The 21,243-nt window shown below is 32.6% G+C and overlaps 1 protein-coding gene across 1 annotated transcript in view; it reads left to right on the top strand.

Annotated features, from left to right (window-relative positions):
• LOC134710104 (dihydroxyacetone phosphate acyltransferase-like) overlaps positions 1-21,243 on the top strand; it is a 39,524-nt gene that overhangs the window by 3,019 nt on the left and 15,262 nt on the right. Inside the window, exons 3-11 of the mRNA XM_063570298.1 lie at positions 531-707; positions 3,820-3,949; positions 4,291-4,494; positions 6,423-6,574; positions 7,840-7,970; positions 8,800-9,020; positions 17,250-17,504; positions 17,932-18,011; positions 18,701-18,841. Of these exons, the coding sequence (XP_063426368.1) occupies positions 531-707; positions 3,820-3,949; positions 4,291-4,494; positions 6,423-6,574; positions 7,840-7,970; positions 8,800-9,020; positions 17,250-17,504; positions 17,932-18,011; positions 18,701-18,841 (1,491 nt within the window). The remainder of the gene's footprint in view (positions 1-530; positions 708-3,819; positions 3,950-4,290; positions 4,495-6,422; positions 6,575-7,839; positions 7,971-8,799; positions 9,021-17,249; positions 17,505-17,931; positions 18,012-18,700; positions 18,842-21,243) is intronic.

The raw sequence follows: 21,243 nt of genomic DNA, 5'->3' as shown, positions 1-21,243 counted from the left end.
GAAATGTTTGTGTTACTTTTACACAAAATTCAGTACTTTTGGTTATATCGTGGCAACCTTTTCTTTATTGGTTGTGAAAGACAGGATGCATAAGAAGTTCCACCAACTTTCATCTGATCATTTTAGTCATTTAAGATTGTATTCAAACAGACCTGCCACATGCTGGGTGCTAACTCAGTGTTGACTGGCAAATGAAGCAATTTAACTACTTAATAGACTTGGCCACGGAGAAACCTTATTGTGCATAATTTACATGTGAATAATTTTTTGCTATGACAATTTATCAACAGAAGGGTAGCCATTTAAACAGTGCAAAATTTACTCTTAACAAACATTTCACTGTATATTAAAATGCAATTGCAAGGTAAAAGGCTGTACAACAAAAACAATGAACATGTGGAGATAAAACTGACTTTCTTTTGCCAAACCAACAAAAAAGACCAGACATATAATGTATAGATTGATATTTGTAATAATGTCAGAACTTCTTCAATTTAATGTTATTGTGGTCAATCTTTTTTATCTTCCAGGTTTGTTCAGAAAGTGGATTACCCATTGAAGAGGTATGGAAGCAGGCGGAAGAAGTTATGCAGGAAATGTCCCACAATCTGAGCATGGGAGCCATTCGAGGATTTGCAATGTTTCTCGTCAAAGTTTTAAAATCACTGTTCAAAAGAGTTTATGTCAATACAGAAGGAATACAAAAGGTAGAATACTAAAAATTTAGAAATTATTGCGAGGTTTTTATTATTGCGAAAAAATGCGACAGAGTTGTAAACGCAATAATTTAAACTCACATTTTGATATATTTTATATGGATTAAACAGGATTTTTCTCAAAATCGTAAAAATTAAAATCGCATTTAAGTCTAAACTGACAAAATCGCAATAATATTAAAATGCATGCAATAATTTCTGAATTTACAGTACTTGTTTTTCTATCACATAATCAGGAGAAAAATGTATTATTTTGTATGTGATAGGAAAGTAAAATTAGGAGATAACTGTATTGTATTTAAAGCTTGGTCTTCGTAAAAACTTAGATTTTATTGTCACAAATTGAGTTTACCTAGCGACGCAAAGTGGACTGGTAAAACGTGAAATTTACCCCTTCAAAACATTTATCAGACCTGCCAACTATCCCGATTTTCGTGGTATTATCCCGATTTTTACCCCTCAATCCGAATCCCGATATCGGGATCATAAAATTAGTCAAAATCCCGATTTTTAACAAATATACCTGAAAAAAGTATTGTTTACTGATTTTGAAGTTTTTCTGATCAATTTTAAAAAATCAATCATTTTACCTGGGGATATATTATGACAAGTTAATGACCCTACGCTAATCAACAGTCACAACAGGTGTCATAATTAGTGGTTGTATGTAATCAGATTACCTAATGGGTCGTAACAGTTCTCAAAATTAATTTTTATAAACAAATTTGGTCAAACAGCCTTTCAATTTTAATCAATTCATCATACAAGCACAATTTGCATATTTGCTGTAGTTCAACAGGGAAATCATAATTAATTTTAAAGATGAGAACTGTAATGAACACTCAAGAAAACATCGTTTATCTTGAAATCTGTTTAATTTTTGAAACCAGACATCGTGTGTCTGTTGATTTAAAATCGACGCCATTTTGTATACACTTCTACTGTGTTACTGTTTAAGCCTCCGCCGGTAAGAGCACCTCTGAATATAAAGAAAGATAACTCAAAATTGTATCAATTTTCTCATTGATACTGATAAGACCATGAGAGTAAGACTAAATCAAAATATGTCTTCATCCTTCTTACTTTAGTTTTAGGTGTTTTGAGTCAAGGTTCATAGATGAGAAGGTCTTTGGAGGGGGGAAAAGGGGGGGTTAGTCTCTACTTTGAATCCTTAATTTTAATGCCATTTTCTCTATTCTTCAGTTATATTGTCAATTTTATAATATAATAGTACAAGAATCATGCAAATAAAAGAAATCAAGGCCTATAAGCTCATCATTAGTATACCAAAAGAAAAAAGAAGACAGTGTTCTCCCCAGGATTTTTGGATAGCACCAGGGTAACGCGTGACGAAATGAATTTTACAGTATTTTGTGTCGCGTTGTGTCGCTTATTTTTTTTCTTGTTACTTTTTGTCATTACCTGTTTGCCTTTGTTTTGTTTACTGTGGTACTGTGTTGTAGGACTTTGGGTCAGAAAATTATTGGTAGAAAAAGTAAATCAATAACAGTTTGTATACTTTAATATCTTTGAAGAATAAATAAAGAAAGCACAATTAGTCTTTAAGCTAAAGTCACTTCTTATATTTTGATCAAGCCATTTTGTCCCGATACTTGTAGTTACACTACACATTCCCCATAACAATGAACTTTGAACAAGATTTTGGTACAGAACCTTCAGTAAATTAAAAATTATTTTTCCATAGTTTTAGACCTGATTATTTTAGACAATATCAAATTTGTTTATATGATTAATACTTTGTTACAGACTTGGAGAGTACTTTAAATATGTTTTTTAAATGCATTAAAGATGTGGCAGTAGGCTTTTAAACCTGTTGCCAGTGAAACATTTTCAGTCTCATTAAAAATACCTATTTATCATAATATGACTGTGCATCAATAATGGTATGATTATCAAAAATAATTTGCAAAACATTTTTGTTGGTATGTTCTAAGAATGTTTTTATCCTTAATGTAACATTCTTAAATAATTTTGCATTCAATTTGTACTTTATTTTTATTTGCAATGAGAAATTATATGTGAGGAGCATTTATTTGTAATTAGCAAAATCAGGGGAAGTAACTCCACAATTAATTCCTAAAAGGCAAATTGTTTTGACTTGAGACTGGCGTCATAGGGTTCATTAACAAATGTCTGCTTGTCCCTCACAAGTCTGTTATTAAAATTATGATCTCTTAATTAATTAAAACACAAAAGAATCATGTACATCGATTAAATCCAATCATCAAGGTTAACCTAAACAGGTAAATCGATCACATGGTGTAAACAATCTACTTGTCAATACTGGATTAAACTGGTTAGAACTGGTCAATTTTGATGTAAAGTTGAAGTCATCTGAAACTTTACCGATTTTCATACGATTTTTTTACCGAAAACTATAGCACCACGGAAAAAAATTATACATCGCGGCAAGAACGATACCACCGCGGCAGAAAATTATACATCGTGGGCCCGTGGTCCTTTAAGGGCCTAGGGAGAACACTGGAAGAGAACTTAATAATAAAATTGAGAATGGAAATGGGGAATGTGTCAAAGAGACAACAACCCGACCAACAAAAAAAGACTATTTTAGTAGTAAAAAACAATGCTCACAGAAAAGTAGCTAAAATTGTAACCCTTAAAAATCTTGTCGCACGCTAAATCCCCCATGGATATTTTCAAAAGTTGGCAGGTCTGATTTATCAATGTCCAATGAAAATTGTTGATACAAAAGAATTGCATTAGAATTTACCAAAAACATGCATGAAAACAATCACAATATCATGAAAAAGAATGGGTTAATACCAATAACAATGAAACAGAAAGGATAGGCATCTATTATTATGTTATTTTAAAAATGAAACAAATAGTTGAGAACTTCTAAGTGCTGTATGTTGGAATCTTAAAAAAAAAGCGAAGGCTATTAAAAATAGATAAAAATGAATTGATGTTACTGTCAAAATAGTCTTATTAGATGTACATGTTACCTAGGTAAAAATAGAATGATTTATTTCTATTTTCAAGGGGGGGATGCTGAAAGAATACCCCCTATTACTGATGCCAGCCATAAAAGATATGTTAACATACTTTTCTTTATTATCAGGTCAGAGAGATGTTAGTAGAATACCCAGTTCTATTGATGCCTACCCATAGAAGTTATTTTGACTTTCTTTTGATGTCATATGTGTTCTATTCCTACGATCTTCCACTGCCTGTTATTGCTGCTGCTATGGGTTTGTAGATTTACGTAGGAAAATATTTAAAAATTATTTTGTCACAAGGAAAAAAATTAAACACAATTTAAATGAGAAAAATAATAAAACAGCTTTAAGTAAATTGATAAATATACCACACTCTTTTAATTTACATGGCTAAAAACACTTGTATGATATCATGTAAAAATTATAACACAGCCTTAGCAAATATATTTATTTTATAAACTAACTTGAGTTATACATCATTGAATATAATTCAATATTCTTTTTCTTTTTCAATGTTCAACTAAAATATGTACTCAAAATTTTCACTGTAAATAAAATATACCAGTTTATACAAAATAGTGTATTTGTTTCAGATTTTATGGGTATGAAGTTTTTTGGATGGCTGTTGAGAAACAGTGGTGCATTTTATATTCGGAGAAGTTTTGGAGATGACATGTTATACTGGGCAGTATTTACAGAATATGTCCAGTCACAGCTGGTCAATGGAGATCATCCTATAGAATTCTATGTCGAGGGAACCAGAAGCAGAACGTCAAAGTCATATGCTCCAAAATTTGGTATGTTTTAAAAATGAACTAAATGTCATTTTTTGGCAAGTAGTTGTCAGCTGGTTTTCAAGTTTGAATATTTCTTTTGTAGCCTCCACATTTCAGTAAACGTCAAGTTCGCAGCAACCCATTAGATGAGAAAATATGATTTTAGTAATCTAAATTTGATCTGCTTTCACTTTCTATGTTTTAGTTTATGGTAGTCAGTTGATTATTGAAGAATATTGTTGTGAACCATTGAACATGTTGAATCTTTTAGATACAAATTATACTTATCATATATATCAACTAACTATTTAGTTTTTGAGGAATCTAACTCTTTAATCTATCCTCATTTGAAAAAAATATTTTTTTAGTCCTGACCTGCTGTTTTTCAAATAATTTGTCAGTGGTTTGTTGCACTGCAAAACAAATTTTATTGCATCCTCATAAGTGAATCTTACCACAAATGCAAATGTACGAAGCAATTTGAAAGCTGTTGTGCATATTCTGTTTGTTGACGTCGATGATTGATAAAAGTTAATGTCAATTAATCAAAATTGCCACAGACAAACTTGTGAGTTGAATAATGGTTCTTTATACTTTTCATACCTATTTAATTATCATGTAATTAATGTGAATGTAGTATAAACATGTATTTGTTTATTCTTTTCAATAATGAACTCATAAACAGTACTTTTTACAAACAAACAAAATAGTGACAATCTCTTTCGGATCTTTGAGATACCTTTTAGAGATTTTTCTTCACCAACCACATGCTTTTTCAAAGCCAGAAAACATAGATACCAACCATTACGATTTTTCCGTAGTTTTTCCGATTTTGCAATAAAAACTACGCTATTACGATCAAAGTGGAATAGTTATGGATTCCCAATTATCTCTGTTCAATTTTGTAAAACACGATTTTTTATCATTACTTTTCCGTCCTGGTCCAGTATTTGGAAATCGCCAATGTAATGTTCGGTTTCTCAGGAGTTATCAACCTATTGATGGGTAACTAACTCACTTCCAAAAAGGCAAACTTGCATTTTATGAAGTAGCTTTCCCCCTTCCTTTCTCTACTCCTCCTTGAGAAAACAAAAAATATGAGTCAATAGATATAGAACATCTGAACAATTAATGAATGGAATACATACTACAGACAACATGTTAAACAACAAATTTTAGTGCTCATCACTTTGCAACCACTTGTCAGTATTTTTTATTGGTAAATGCACGTTTATGAATGATTACTGAAAACTTTTCAATAATACGGAAAATTTGATAGTTTGTTACTGATTGTGTCATAAGGGGGTTGGCATCTATGAGAAAATGAAAAAGATTCTGATGCTTATTCAGCTACAGGGGAAAACTTGCGCAGATCTTATTTTTTTTTTAATAATATTTAAAGAGAAAGTTCTTGCAAAAGCAAATCTGATGTATTAGAGACTGTGACAAAACTATTTCAACTGGGACAATACCCCTAATGCCCCTTGAAATGAGGAACACAAAAATCTCTGTGTAGTGATATTTGTCACATTTCTATGATAAACAAATGACTGAGCTGAACCATTAGTGTTAATTTAGAAAGTAAGGGAACACAGAATAAATGTGTAAAAACCATGGAGCTATTAAATGTGTTCAAAGTATTAAAATTTCAAGGAAGTTATTGTGTTAAAAATGGGATTTTTTATCATGAGGAGCCACATCGCAAAAGGATACCTGGGGTTTGCTAAATTACGGAAAAATGAATCACACTTCGCACCCCGAAAATTTAACCACATATGTAAAAATGTCTTAGCTTCGAAACAAGCCATCATACATATACAAGTTTACGATGTGGGCTGAGCAACAGAAGAAAACGTTACCATTACGGCCTTTGGAGGAACAATTGCGCATATTGCCCCAACTGTGCCATCATTAGAAAAATTAACAAATTTAGTAAACTTTTATTTCAGGAATGTTATCTGCATCACTAGAACCCTATTTTAAAGCCCACATACCAGATATCATGGTTATACCAATTAGTATAAGTTATGACAAGATTTTAGAAGAAGCTTTGTATGCTTATGAAATATTAGGTGTACCTAAGCCTAAAGAGTCTACATCTGTAAGTACAAGATATATACAAGATATATATATTTTTGGGGGGCCAGCTGAAGGACGCCTACCGGGAATTTCTCGTTACATCGAAGACCTGTTGGTGACCTTCTGCTGTTGTTTTTCTATGGTCGGGTTGTTGTCTCTTTCATACATTTCCCATTTCCATTCTCAATTTTAAACTTACTGTATAAGCAAAGTCATGATAAATATTCAATGTAACTGTACGAAATGTCTGGTGTTGTAAAGTTAAAGTGACAAGTTGCTCAAAATAGATGTACAAGTCAAGTAACAAGATCTTTACAAAGTCAAGTAACAAGATCTTTACAAAGTCAAGTAACAAGATCTTTACAAAGTTAAGTAACAAGATCTTTACAAAGTCAAGTAACAAGATCTTTACAAAGTCAAGTAACAAGATCTTTACAAAGTCAAGTAACAAGATCTTTACAAAGTCAAGTGACTAAATTTACACAAAATGACTGTACAAGCATAAAGAAATTAACAAAATACCTGTACTATTCATCAGTAACAAGATATTTACAAAAGCAACGGGCACAAGCCAAGTCATACGATAAATATATATTAACCGGCAAGTCAAGTAACAGCTTGTATAGAAAATAAATATGCAAGTCAAGTAATAAGATAATTGCAAAAAAAACTACAATATAAAAAAGAAGATGTGGTATTTATTTTCTTTTGTTACATCTTTTGACATCGGACTCTGACTTCTCTTGAACTGAATTTTAATGTGCGTATTGTTATTCTTTTATTTTTCTACATTGGCTAGAGGTGTAGGGGGAGGGTTGAGATCTCATAAACATGTTTAACCCCGCCGCAATTTTGCGCCTGTCCCAAGTCAGGAGCCTCTGGCCTTTGTTTGTCTTGTATGATTTTAAATTTTAGTTTCTTGTGTATAATTCGGAGTTTAGTATGACGTCCATTATCACTGTACTATTATGCATATTTTTAGGGGCCAGCTGAAGGACACCTACGGGTGCGGGAATTCTCGCTACATTGAAGACCCATTGGTTGCCTTCGGCTGTTGTTTGCTCTATGGTCGGGTGGTTGTCGCTTTGACATATTCACCATGTCCTTTCTCAATTTTATGATTGCCAATGAGACAACTATCCACAAAAATGTATTTGCTATGCACTGTTGGTTGTGTAAATATATAATTATGTCTTTTCCTATAACAAGCAAAACTGACAATATATCAAAAGCATGCACTATCTTACAGAATTAATATTCACTAATTCACCTTTTCTTTAATTGTAGGGTTTATTCAAAGCTAGAAATTTATTGTCAGAAGATTTTGGAAATGTACATGTACATTTTGGTGAGCCTCTGTCAATTAGAAAATATACAGATGGAAAAGTAGATAGAAGTGTGCATAGTTTAGCACCCAGGTAAACTTGTTCATAGAAGTGTAATTAAATATGATAGAACGAAAAAAGTTAAAAGTGAGATGTGCATTAAATTTTCTTTGATCTTTTAAATTCATTAGTTAATGCATCAAGACATGTATATTTTATAAAAAAACATCTGTGAAGGGTAAGGCTAAAGCACCCAATAGCTTGGTCCTGATTTAACATTCATATCCCCATTGTGTTTCAAAATTCTCCATTTTGACCAATAGACAAGGTGAATTTTATTGAATATTTCTGTTTGTATGGTGTCATCAGTTAGTCACAAGTATTAAGAATGGCATTTGGAAGATAGAATTATTGTTTGGTCCAAGTTTAAGGACAATATGGCTTTTTCCAGACAAAATATGAATAATGTTATGTCAATACGTTATCAGCATCTTTGCAAACACAGAAAGAATGCAATACACTTATTTACCTTCATTAAACATAAAAAAGTGAAAAAATACAAAAAACACAAAATATTTTTCATTTTATGTGGCACAGTATTAATCAAGCAAATACATCAAATTTCCTCAGTTTTGATGACAATTGACCTCAGTTCATTAAGAGTTTTTATACAGGTACCTACTCAGTATTTCAATTTATTTAACCCATATATCAGTTATAAAAGACCTTATAGTCGGAGACAGTTGACCTCAGATTTTGTGACACTTGAACTATTAAGGTTAAACAACAATTATTTTTTGCATTGAATGAGTCATACATTTTCTTTTATGACGTCAAAATTTAACGTAACTTTTATTGATAGGTGTATTCCTCTTAAATTTTCTAAATTTTCATCAAATGTCTTTAACTTTTATTTTTCCAGGTATATTGCTAGCCTTTCAGATGACGAAAATAAACTTATACAAAATTTAGGTTATAAAGTACTGTTACTCCATCAGGAACATATGGTTATTTCCCCTTGGTCATTAATGGCTGCCGTCCTTGTACAGAATAAAGATGGTATTAAAATCAAACAGCTTGAGAAGGAAGTGGAATGGATAAAAAGACAGGCCACTAACCTGGGAGCTTATATTGACTGGCCAGGTGAGTGTCTTAACTCCTCATTTAGTCATACACAAAAAAAATCAGAAAAAATAGCAGGCTTAAAATTTTTCACATCAAATATGCATCTGCTCTTCAAAAGACTCATCAGCAATGATGGAATCGTGAAATTTAAATGGCAAAATCAAGTAGCACGTTGAAAAGCATTTTGGAACCACAATTCTGAAGGTGTTGCTGAAAGCAGCTAAAGAAATGTATTTTTGGGAAAGACAATATTTAGTTACTTTGAACAGTTAATCTTGAGCCCTTTGAACTGTTTAAAGTTTTAAAAACAGTTCAGTAAGTTGTCTATATCTGAATCTGTGTGAGCAATAACACGGTCGCGAAACACGTGACTTGCTTGTGATCAGTTTCACGGAAAAATGGCGCCGGTCTGAATAAACAAGTTCGCTTGGAGGCAAATTTTGAATGTAAGTATTTACATATCATCGTTTTCATACTATAGGACCCCCTCATCATATGCGGCGTTTTGTTCCGAATATTTTGATGCCCATTAAGTTATATTTCACTGTTGGTTTCATAGAGAACATTCACAGAATATTTCAGATCTGCCAAAGATTGATCAGGATTGTGTACACGATATGGCCGTAAACTCACTATAAATCCACTTATGTATCTTATTTTCGCCAATCGTGTACAGAAACTTGCCCACATTTACTTATTCATTCATACAAACTAGCGTCAGTGTATATTTTTGACATTTTTGTCAGCTGAACGCAATAATATTTTTTTTTTCAAAAAATGATCAGTATCCACGGTATGAACATTACATGATCGGTTCCACGGTATGAATCTGAATCGATATAATAATTATATATAAGATCCCATAAACGTTTTTTTATGGACAGGAAATACATGCAGAAAATAATTTATAATTTTATGCAAAAGTAGTACTGCCTGACGCATCAATAATATACTTTCTATCAGACTTCTACAATATATTTTCGACCCTATTTGGAAACAACATTTCCTTTTTTTCGACACAGTTATTACTCAGTTTATTTCACTTGACTGGGCGGAGTTTAACCTGTTCGCTCCACAATAAACCAGTCCATCTATAGATAGGATAAACTCATCAATGAAGTGTACAGTAATTCTTTGTAAATTCCTTTCATGACACTGATAGGTGATTAGAAATCAGTAATAATTAGGGCCCCGCCTAAAAGGCGGGTCGCCCTATAGTGATCAGTCTGTCCGTCCGTCCGTAACACTTTCGTGTCCGCTCCATATCTAGAGAACCATTATGTCATACTTTATACTTTACATTTTTATAAACCACCACCAGAGGGTGTGTCATGATGTATGTACAACTTCCTAGGTCAAAGGTCAAGGTAAAAAAACTTTGGTTTCAGTTGACAACCCTGTGTTATGTGGTGAAGATCGTGTCCGCTCTATGTCTTGAGAACCGGTATGATTTCAAAGTTTATACGTGATATCCATTTTAACCAACACCAGAGGGTGTGTCATGATGTATGTACAACTTCCTAGGTCAAAGGCCAGGGTCAAAAGCTTTGGTTTCAGTTGACAACCCTTGTCCTTTGGTGAAGATAGTGTCCGCTCCATATCTAGATAACCGTGATGATTTTATACCTAATACTTAACATGATAATTAACCAATACCAGAGGGTGTGTCATGATGTATGTACAATTTCTTAGGTCAAAGGTCAAGGTCAAAAACTTTGGTTTCAGCTGACAACCCCTTGTCCTGTGATGAAGATCATGTCCGCTCCATATCTAGATAACCGTTATGATTTCAAATATTATACTTGACATCCATTTTAACCAACACCAGAGGGTGTGTCATGATGTATGTACCACTTACTAGGTCAAAGGTCTGTTTGTCTGTTGGTCTGTCCATTGTAACAAATTTGATCCACACTATATTTTGAGAGGACAGCTGTTATTATTTCATACTTTATATCTGACAAACATTTTCAACTAAACATATATATTAACCAACACCAGAGAATGTGTCATAATGTATGCATCCTAAGTCAAAGGTCAGTCCGTTGGTCTGTCCATCCGTTCGTTGTTCTTAACAAATTGTGTCCGCTCTACCTCTCGAGAACCGTTAATATTTCATACATTATACTTGGTGGGTCATAATATATTGAAGGCATAATTCTAAAAATATGTGACAAATATCAATTGGGCAGCACCTTTAAACATATTGTTCAAACATTAATCCATATATCCAGAAGTCACCTTAGAGTAGTCAACAATGAGTTCACATCATGCAGTCATATCACTATTATACTATGAAAGTAAGTTGAGAATATTTATCAGTTTTAACTTAAAATCTTAGATTAATATCACACATGAGACTTTAGTAATAACTTCAAATAATGCTTCATATCAGATTATCCATACAACTTATTTACCCCGCGTTATTGACAGCGGGGCCCACAGAGAAGGCTCCCATCTCAATGATATCTAGTTATAACGGCAATCATCCTTATCACACATATCTCCAAATAGACTGTCCTTATGCAAATTAAAACCTAGCTCCGGCCGCCCGATCAGTAGAAATAACATTGGTAATAAATTCTAATTCAGATATTTTTATCTTACTATAGGTCCCGTCATGCGGAAAAAAAACAGGGCCCGTATGCATAAAGCTACTTAAGTTAAGAATTTCCTTAGTAAACACTTAAGTTAAGGAAACTCCGCCCTTTTTATCTAAGCGGCATGCATAAAAAATCTTAGATAAAAAGGGCGGAGTTTCCTATGCGTCAGGCAGTACTACTTTTGCATAAAATTATAAATTATTTTTTGCATGTATTTCCTGTCCATAAAAAAACGTTTATGGGATCTTATATATAATTATTATATCGATTCAGATTCATACCGTGGAACCGATCATGTAATGTTCATACCGTGGATACTGATCATTTTTTGAAAAAAAAAATATTATTGCGTTCAGCTGACAAAAATGTCAAAAATATACACTGACGCTAGTTTGTATGAATGAATAAGTAAATGTGGGCAAGTTTCTGTACACGATTGGCGAAAATAAGATACATAAGTGGATTTATAGTGAGTTTACGGCCATATCGTGTACACAATCCTGATCAATCTTTGGCAGATCTGAAATATTCTGTGAATGTTCTCTATGAAACCAACAGTGAAATATAACTTAATGGGCATCAAAATATTCGGAACAAAACGCCGCATATGATGAGGGGGTCCTATAGTATGAAAACGATGATATGTAAATACTTACGTTCAAAATTTGCCTCCAAGCGAACTTGTTTATTCAGACCGGCGCCATTTTTCCGTGAAACTGATCACAAGCAAGTCACGTGTTTCGCGACCGTGAATAAAAGTAGCTAAATAGTGAGGTATTTAAAAATACTACAACAACATATTTTTTCTATAATTATATTAAAAAAGGTGAAATGGTGTGATTAAAGATAGACAACAAAGTAATGAAAATTACAGGTTATTGTATGGCCTTCACTGATACCATATTAGAATGGTAACAAGTCATAAATCATGGCATCATTTGTGATTCAAATGACAGATAAGTGTTGAAATATTCATGCTGATGTAGTTATTGCTTGTTTCACATTTTTCAGAAATCTATAAATATGTCCTGCCACCAGAGCAATGTGTTTTGTATAAAATTTATCTTTGATGAAAAAGTTGCCTTTGAAAACAATAAAACATAAACATGATAAATGATGAAAACACCTTGTCTAAAATCCCCTTCAACACCATGAATATATTTCCTTTAAAAAATAATTTGTAAGATTATAAAACAAAAATATTTACTTCAGGACAGAATACTGGTGAGCTGCTTATTCCCAATAATTGAAGATTAACTTTCTTTCATGCTGTTGATTAAACTTAAGTTTTGAATATCAACAAGTCTGCTACACCATACAAGCTTAAAATGTATTGCACACAACACAACATGTAAATTTATACTCAGATAAACTGGCACTTTTTATGCTTTTGCATTAGATCTCCATTTGTCTGTTATCATGGTTATACAGTTAACTCTCGTTGTCTCGAACTCGGTTGACTCGAAATTTCGGATGAGTCGAAGTTTTCACGTGGTCCCGAACTTTGTTCCATATAAACGTATGTAATTCGACTCCTGATGAGTCGAAATTGGATGTGTCGAAATTTCGGTTGAGTCGAACTAAATTTACGATCCCAAGGTTAACAAAACCATTCAAAGTTTATTATTTATCTCGAACTAATACACATATGTCAAAACATGACCTCCGGTATTTAAATGGATTGAAGAGTTAATCTGACAATACACGTGTAATTAAATTTCCAGTAACTGACCACTGTATTGATTTATGACATGCTGTTTCCACGAGTGTTTACCTAAGATTATCTTATATAGAATTTTTATAAATAATGAGTGATACATTGTTTATGTTCATGAAAAAGTATTTAAAATGTTTACAAAACAATTAATTGTGATTTACACTAATGAGCTTGGGTGTGTATGAAGTAAGGATTATGACTTCCGTTGATGATCACCTAAAAATTACTCAATCGGCGTCTTTAATCTTGTTGTATTTTCTTTTATTAAAAGAAAGAGTGAGAAAAATGAAGAGGAATTTAAATTTTTTAAAGTCTTTTGTATCCGAGAATAAACAATTTTGTCAACTTTAAACGACCTGAATAACGAAACTATCGATTGGAAGTTACTCTCTCGGATAAAAGCCATAGGAAACAATTGTAACTGAAACAATTGAATAAGTAAAACAATGTTATTATAATAACGAAAGACCATGACATACAAATACATCGATCTGATACCAGAATATCGATCCCCTTCCCATATTCACCCTGATTTATTTTAGCTTTACCATGCTAGGCAAGAGTTGTGTCCCTTGTTCAGTCAAACTTCCGGTTTTCGTTTGAGTCGAACTATGTGTATCTCGAAATATTTCTCCGGTCCGGCTGACTTCGAGATAACGAGAGTCAACTGTATGTAACTTTTTCTAATGTTATCTCCCTTGAAACAATTAAAGACATTTTGGATAAAGTATTTAAATTATTGTACAATAGACACTCAACACTGTCTTTATGATATATACTGTAAACCAACTAATTTTCGAGCGATTTATTTTTGCGAGTAGGAAAATATCGCGAATTTAAATCGTCTCGAATATGTAAAACTTCGATATTTCCTTATTTGACTACATAAGTTAATTAAAAAATCCATAATTAAATTGGAAATGGACTCGAAAGGGCTAAACGTGAAATAAAGTATTCACGAAAATAAGTTGGTTTACAGTACTAGGTCGAAAATAGTAAATTGGATGATTCACAAGTATAGTACCTTTTTATAGATTTTTCTGTTGTTGAGCCAGAACAATATCACATACACATGACTAGTTCTAGTACAATGCTATGCGTTAATTGACCCAAAGGAATCCATACAATTTCCACATCAGCGTGTTTTAGAAATTTTCCTTTGCAATATCAAAATGGATATCAGGTCCGTTCGCGCCCAATATACTTTCGCACCCTACACGTTCGCACCTCGCATGTTCGCACCCAAGGTCCGTTCGCACTCTACACGTTCGCGCCCAATTTTAATACAAATTCCAGTGGAATAATTGGAAAATCGTGATTGTTGTTTTTAATTGCTTTGATGTAAATACTGAATGTATTTATAGCTTGGTATGAGTAAATGATTGAATATTTTAAATGAAAAACACAAAAGAAAATTGTTTTTAACAGCTTGGTCCCTTTGATCTGAAACAATGACATAATAAAATATAGCAATACACTATAATATAAACCAAAACATGATAAAATTTATTCAACGCACAAAAAAAACGTAGTCAGAATCTCACTTCATTTTGAAACAAGTCAATGAAACAAATTTATAGGCAATACACTAAACAAAACATGATTAAGTGTTATTCAACACAAAATAAAACGTTGACAGAATCCCACTTTAATTAGAAAGGAATATTATTTTTTAACAATACACTCTTAAAAACATGATTAAGATTTATTCAACACATACAAAATGCTGTCTCGCTTTATTTTGAGACAATGAAATCAATTATACTTTTAAGAATACCTACTTGCCAAAACTTGATATCAAAGTTATTAAACACAAAACCAATTAAAATTGGGCGCGAACATGTAGGGTGCGAACGGATTTTGGGTGCGAACATGTGGGGTGCGAAAGTGAAAGGGGGCGAACATGAGAGGGTGCGAACGTGAATGGGCGCGAACGGACCCGGATTCATCAAAATGATACCAAAATCATCTGACTTGTTATTTTCTGTACAATTGGACAGAAAGGAATAGGGTGGGTGTATACAGGATTTTGGAAAGGGGGGGCGAACATTTTGAATTTAATTTTGGGGAACTTTTTGGGGCTAAAAAACATAGAATAAGTGTAATATACACTATTTAAACGGTTCCTGGCGTGGGGAATGTATATTTTATAGTTGTTGTAAAGTGTAAGGGTTGGACATTATTTATGCTGTATTCTCCCTATTAATTGTCTATCATAAAATGATAGGATTGATCCAATGCTATGTACTGATATATTTGATGTTTACTTGTCAGTAAAAAATAGACATGGAAATTCGATGAAATTTACAATACGACTTACACGAGTTCAAAAGACAATCAAGCAGTAATAATCAAAATATTGGATTGATATGTTTCACCAAACGTAACTTAGGGAACCGAAGTGAGGGGTTCCAAATCCATCAAAGACGACGAAAGTGTCTGAAATGACTACGAAAGGGTCTGAAATGACAACGAAGTTGTGAATGACGGTCGATAAAAAGAGAAATAAAGGTCACACCCAGCAGGCATGTTACAGTCTTGTCTTTAAAAAAAATATTCAATATGTATAAGTCAAGCGAAACAGACATTCCAGTCAGACATGCAAACCCCGGTCACAAAATACGCCCGTTTTTATTCATTATTTTCATTTCATGTTTAATAATTTTGTTGGAAATTTTCGTTTTTTATAGCAAAAACGTGGACAAGACTATTGTTTTCAATCCAGATATGGCCAGAATTTTTGTTTAAGACAAGAATCAGAGTCAATTTTTTTTCTCTCAAATATCTCAGACTGCCTCCTCAAATCAAATGGTTCGTACATGAGACTTGAAATCTTTCTGGAGCTTATACTGACTGAGGATCATTATTCAACTTTGTTATTTATAAAATAGGTTGGGGTAGTTGGGGTTAAACATGTTTTCGTTGTTAAATAATATTGTGGAACTTTTTTTCATGAGAGTGTAATAGTCTATAGAGTATTTACTATTACTTTCTGTTTGGTGGAATAGTGACATAGAAGTCAATACTTTCTTGCTCAATCCTGTGTCGCTTTGAAGGTTTCCTGATTGTCATGACATTCTCAGCCTAAGCAATGTGTATTACTGTAATTTGAATTTCAAAATGACCGAGTGCCGTTTTTTTAACGCACTGGTCAACTCCACCATAGCAAATCACATGCCGACTTCACAGTACTTGTCTATCCCAAATTCATGTATTTGGTTTTGATGTTATATTTGTTATTCTCGTGGGATCTTGTCTGATGCTTGGTCCGTTTCTGTGAGTGTTAAATTTCAGTGTTGTGTCGTTGTTCTCCTCTTATATTTAATGCGTTTCCCTCGGTTTTAGTTTGTTACCCCGATTTTGTTTTTGTCCATGGATTTATGAGTTTTGAACAGCGGTATACTACTGTTTCCTTTATTTGACAATCAGTAAATACCAGCGAAAAATATCTTTATAAGTAAAGAATTATAGTATAAAAATTAAATACTCGGAAAATGGCAAAGTTCACGAAGTCTAGTCTGATTAATCATTTTTACCAAAAAAAAAAAAAAAATGTCCGAGCAAAAGGGGGGGGGCGTATGCCCTCTACGCCCCCCTCTGAATCCGCCACTGTACACACAGATCTTATTAATAAGTTATTCGGGTCTGAGGTATTGAGTCAGGAATAGGGATTGTGTATAATTTGGTATAAGAAGATGTGGTATGAGTGCCAATGAGACAACTCTCCATTCAAGTCACAAATTGTCTACAATACAGAGCCTTGGCTCACACCAAACAGCAAGCTATAAAGGGCTTCAAAAAATACTAGTTTGTAAAATCTTTCAAACGAGAAAACCAACAGTCGAATCAATAGATAAACGAGAAAAGAGAAACACTTAGGAATCACATGGTGCAAAAGCATGTATCTTACTGTATCTATAATTGCAGGTAATGAGTCAGCTGATGCAGTCCTTAGAAGTACCTTAGCGTTACATAAAAACATTGCCGAAGTAGATAGTGAAGACGTAGTCCATCTTCTAGAGATTCAGCATCCAACCAGAGGCAGCCAAGATGAACTAATGCAAGCTGCTGCTCAACATTTAATAATAACACTTTATAAAAATCAATTGATGCATATATTTGTAAGAGTTTCTATGGTTACGTTATCTATCAATTCATGTACAGAAGAAACAATGTCTATGAGTAAGTATGATTTATTACTAAGAATAGAAATAATTTTATATTAAAAAAAATTGATTTCAGCAGCCTAAGCTTGATTTCCAAAGAATATGAATCAGATTTAAAATATTTAATTATGATGATTTAAAGGTTTTTTATGTTTAATTTGTTATACAGAGTAAAATAAAGCCAAACCAAGCAAAATTGAAAGTTTGGTTTATTAATCAAATGTAACCTATCATATACTGTAGATTTCTTACTTTGGTTGAAAGTTTATCCATTTATCATGCTACTAAGCTTGCTATATATGTTTGAAACTGTTATTGCAATATTTTTTTTTTATGATGATCTTCTTCTAAAAAAAATGTATAAACAAATTAGTTTAAAATAGAAACATTTTTTCAGACTTTTCTTCATTCTTTATGCTAACACTTTTTTATTTACATTTCAGATGAACTTTACAGTAAATATGAGTTTTTAGAACATCTTCTAAATAGAGATTTTATCTTTATGCCCGGCTGTACAAAACAAGTAAGTTAACTGAAAATGCACAATATCTATGTGTTGTAGAAATTAAGAAAGTGTAAATCTTAATTTCTACAACACATAGATATTGTATCCACAATACAAAAAGGTGAAGGGTTATTTAGTTTTTTAGATGTCCATCAATTTGTTAGTTATTTTGTCTGTGTGCTAACTTTGAATAATTTGTAAAAGATTGCAACAATGCTTGATTGTATATAAAAAAAGAAGATGTTATATGATTGGCAATAACACAATTCTCATCAAAAGACCAAATGACATAGAAAGTAACAGCTATAGGTCGATCTACTACCTTTAGCAATGAGCAAAGCCCATACCACAGTCAGCTATAATAAGCCATATAATCACAAATGTAAAACAACTCAAATCAGAAAACTAATGGCCAGATAAATGTATAAAGAATGAAAGAAAGACAAACAAATATGTTAATCAGGAACAAATGAAAACCACTGAATTATAGACTCCTGACTTGGGACAGACACAGAAATACAGAATGTGGCAGGGTTAAACATGTAAGCCTGATCCAACCCTTCCTCTGGCTCACACACAGAGAGAAAGAAGGATTTTGAAGTCTGTATTGGTATCTATATTGTGTTGTTTATGGTATCTATGAGGCAACATCAAAATTGGTCAAATAAAGTTACTAAATATAAAACTTTTTTATGATTGTTTTGTAGGATTTTGAGAATGCCATGTTGACATTAACACATAACTGTGGAGTGGTGGTAGAAGATGATTTATTACAAGTTAAAAAATCTACAAATAAATATACAACGTTCTTTAGTCAGATGTTTGAACCATTCTTACTGGGATATTGGGTAAGTTTTATTCAGACGAAAATTTAATGTTTGTTGCTTGTATTTGATCATTATGTTTTACGGTATGTGTGTCCTTTCGTCCATTAGTCATTTATCTGTCTGTCCCGCTTCAGTTTAAAGTTTTTTGGACAAGGTAGTATTTGATGAAGTTGAAGTTGAATCAACTTCAAACTTAATACATATGTTAACTATGGTATGATCTTTCGAATTTTAATGCCAAATAAGGGGTTTGACCTCAATTACAGGGTCAACTGAAAAAAGAAAATGATATTACAAGTTGGGTATCCATGTACTCTGGACACATTCTTGTATTACTCCACTTAGGGGCATCATGATTTTCTGTTGGTTTGTCCGTTTGACCACCTGTCCAGCTTCAGGTTAAAGTTTATGGACAAGGTAGTTTTTAATGAAATTTAAGTCCAATCAACTTGAAAATTAGAACACATGAAATGATCTTTCTAATTTTAATGCTGAATTAGAGGTTTAACCCCAATTTCACGGTCCAGGGATCATATATAGAAAATGATAGTGTGAGTGGGGCATCTGTGTGCCATAAACACATCTTGTTAGATCTATGTTATCACTCTGAATTAAAACATATCTTTGAACTAATCATATAAACTATATCATGTAAATGACTTTCAGAAAATAAGAAACTCTATTTTAGTTATCTGCTTCCAAGTGTAGACATGTAATTTGCCCTTGAATAATATAAAAAGAGGCAAAACAACTACTAAATTTTAAATGTAGACTTGCATTTATTTCCTTTGTTTATCAAAATTTATAGCATTTTACTATTTATGAATTATTGTGAAAGGGTTATATATCAAATTTAAGCAGTTTATGAAAGTATTTTATCAGTTTCTAAGATTCTTATATAAGTGATTGAACAAAATACCAACATTATTTTCAGTATTAAGTTGTACAATAACTTTTATGTTACTTAATTGAGCACAGTAAGTATTGGTTCTTGTTTTTTTATGTCAAGTATGGAATATGACGATTAATTAAATTGAAGTTGGAAAATCAATTGTTCATAATTTGTATTTAAGTGTCTCAAGTCTCTTCTTCCTTGTGCAGTTCTAAAGATTCTCTACTTAGCAATTTCTTAAAATGTCCTTATGAAAAAATTGGTTTCAACATTTTAATTGGTTGGAAATAAAAAAATATTTTGAAACACCTAACACACATATACCGATAATACTGAAAACCTCTTAAAAAAATACAAACCTCCGACAATGACCCCTCAACTTTTTAGATTTCATGAATAATGAAAATTGAATTAGCTGTAACTTCTGGAGTTTGGTGACCACTATTTTCTAGAATTGATGGATGACTATTTTAGGCCCATTGTTAATATTAAATACATGCCATATAGCAGGTTATTTTTGTGGGGTGTAAATTTTTGCTTATTTTTTCGCGGATAGAACACAATCCCCAAAATAAATTAAAATAAAAGTGTAAATGCATAGGTATTGATAAAAATTTCAAATCTGCCAAAATAATAACCACCAAAATATAACGTATACCTTATTCAATGAAAAATGTGAAATTTTACACCCATAAATATAACCCGCTATACTGTATTCAGGACGAATTCATGTTTATGAATATAAAACCTGCTATGTACAAGACCAACTCACTGAGCTGGATTTTTAACATGCAGTTTCAGAAAGTAGCAGTCCTCAGGAGGGCATGTAACCCTACCCAGACACATTTATCTGACTATGAGTTGAACAGTCTTTGCTATCTTATGAAGCTTTCTTAGCCAAGAGGCAGTAAATACCAGTTTTAAAATCTTTGGTTTTACCCAGCCGGGGTTCTAATCCATGATCTCTTTCAAAGGATCGGAACATGTTTCTATGTAACCATCAAAGAAGTATATCAGAATAAGATTGAGGGATTTTTTATGCCCTGCTGTGACAGAGGGGGCATAAAGTTTTACTCTTGTCCATCTCTACGTCCCAAAATTTTTGTTTCTGTTCTCTAACTAAAGTTAGCGTCAACCAAATGTTATGAAACTTGTACACAATGCTTATTACCACAACACACAGATGAAGCTTGCAGGTGGTGTCAATTTTACCATTCTAGAGTTATGTCCCTTTAAAAATGTAAAAATTGCTGAATTTTTCATTTCTGTTCTCTTTCAAATTTTATGAAACTTATAGACAATACTTATTACCATTAACTCAAAACCTCAATCAAGTACAAATATGGTTAGCGTGGCTTTCACTGTTCTTCAGTTATGTCCCTTTATAACTTCATATAATATGCAAATGGGGGCATCATCTGTGTCCCATGGACACATTCTTCTTTTATTTTTGTCGAGCCTTCGACTTTAGTCGAAAAAGCGAGACTAAGCGATCCTACTTTCCGTCGTCGTCGGTGTCGTCGTCGGCGGC

This window comes from Mytilus trossulus, chromosome 3 (genome assembly GCF_036588685.1).
Source record: "Mytilus trossulus isolate FHL-02 chromosome 3, PNRI_Mtr1.1.1.hap1, whole genome shotgun sequence".
In the NCBI taxonomy this organism is placed as follows: Eukaryota; Metazoa; Mollusca; class Bivalvia; order Mytilida; family Mytilidae; genus Mytilus; species Mytilus trossulus.
This window is presented reverse-complemented; position numbering and strand designations above follow the sequence as displayed.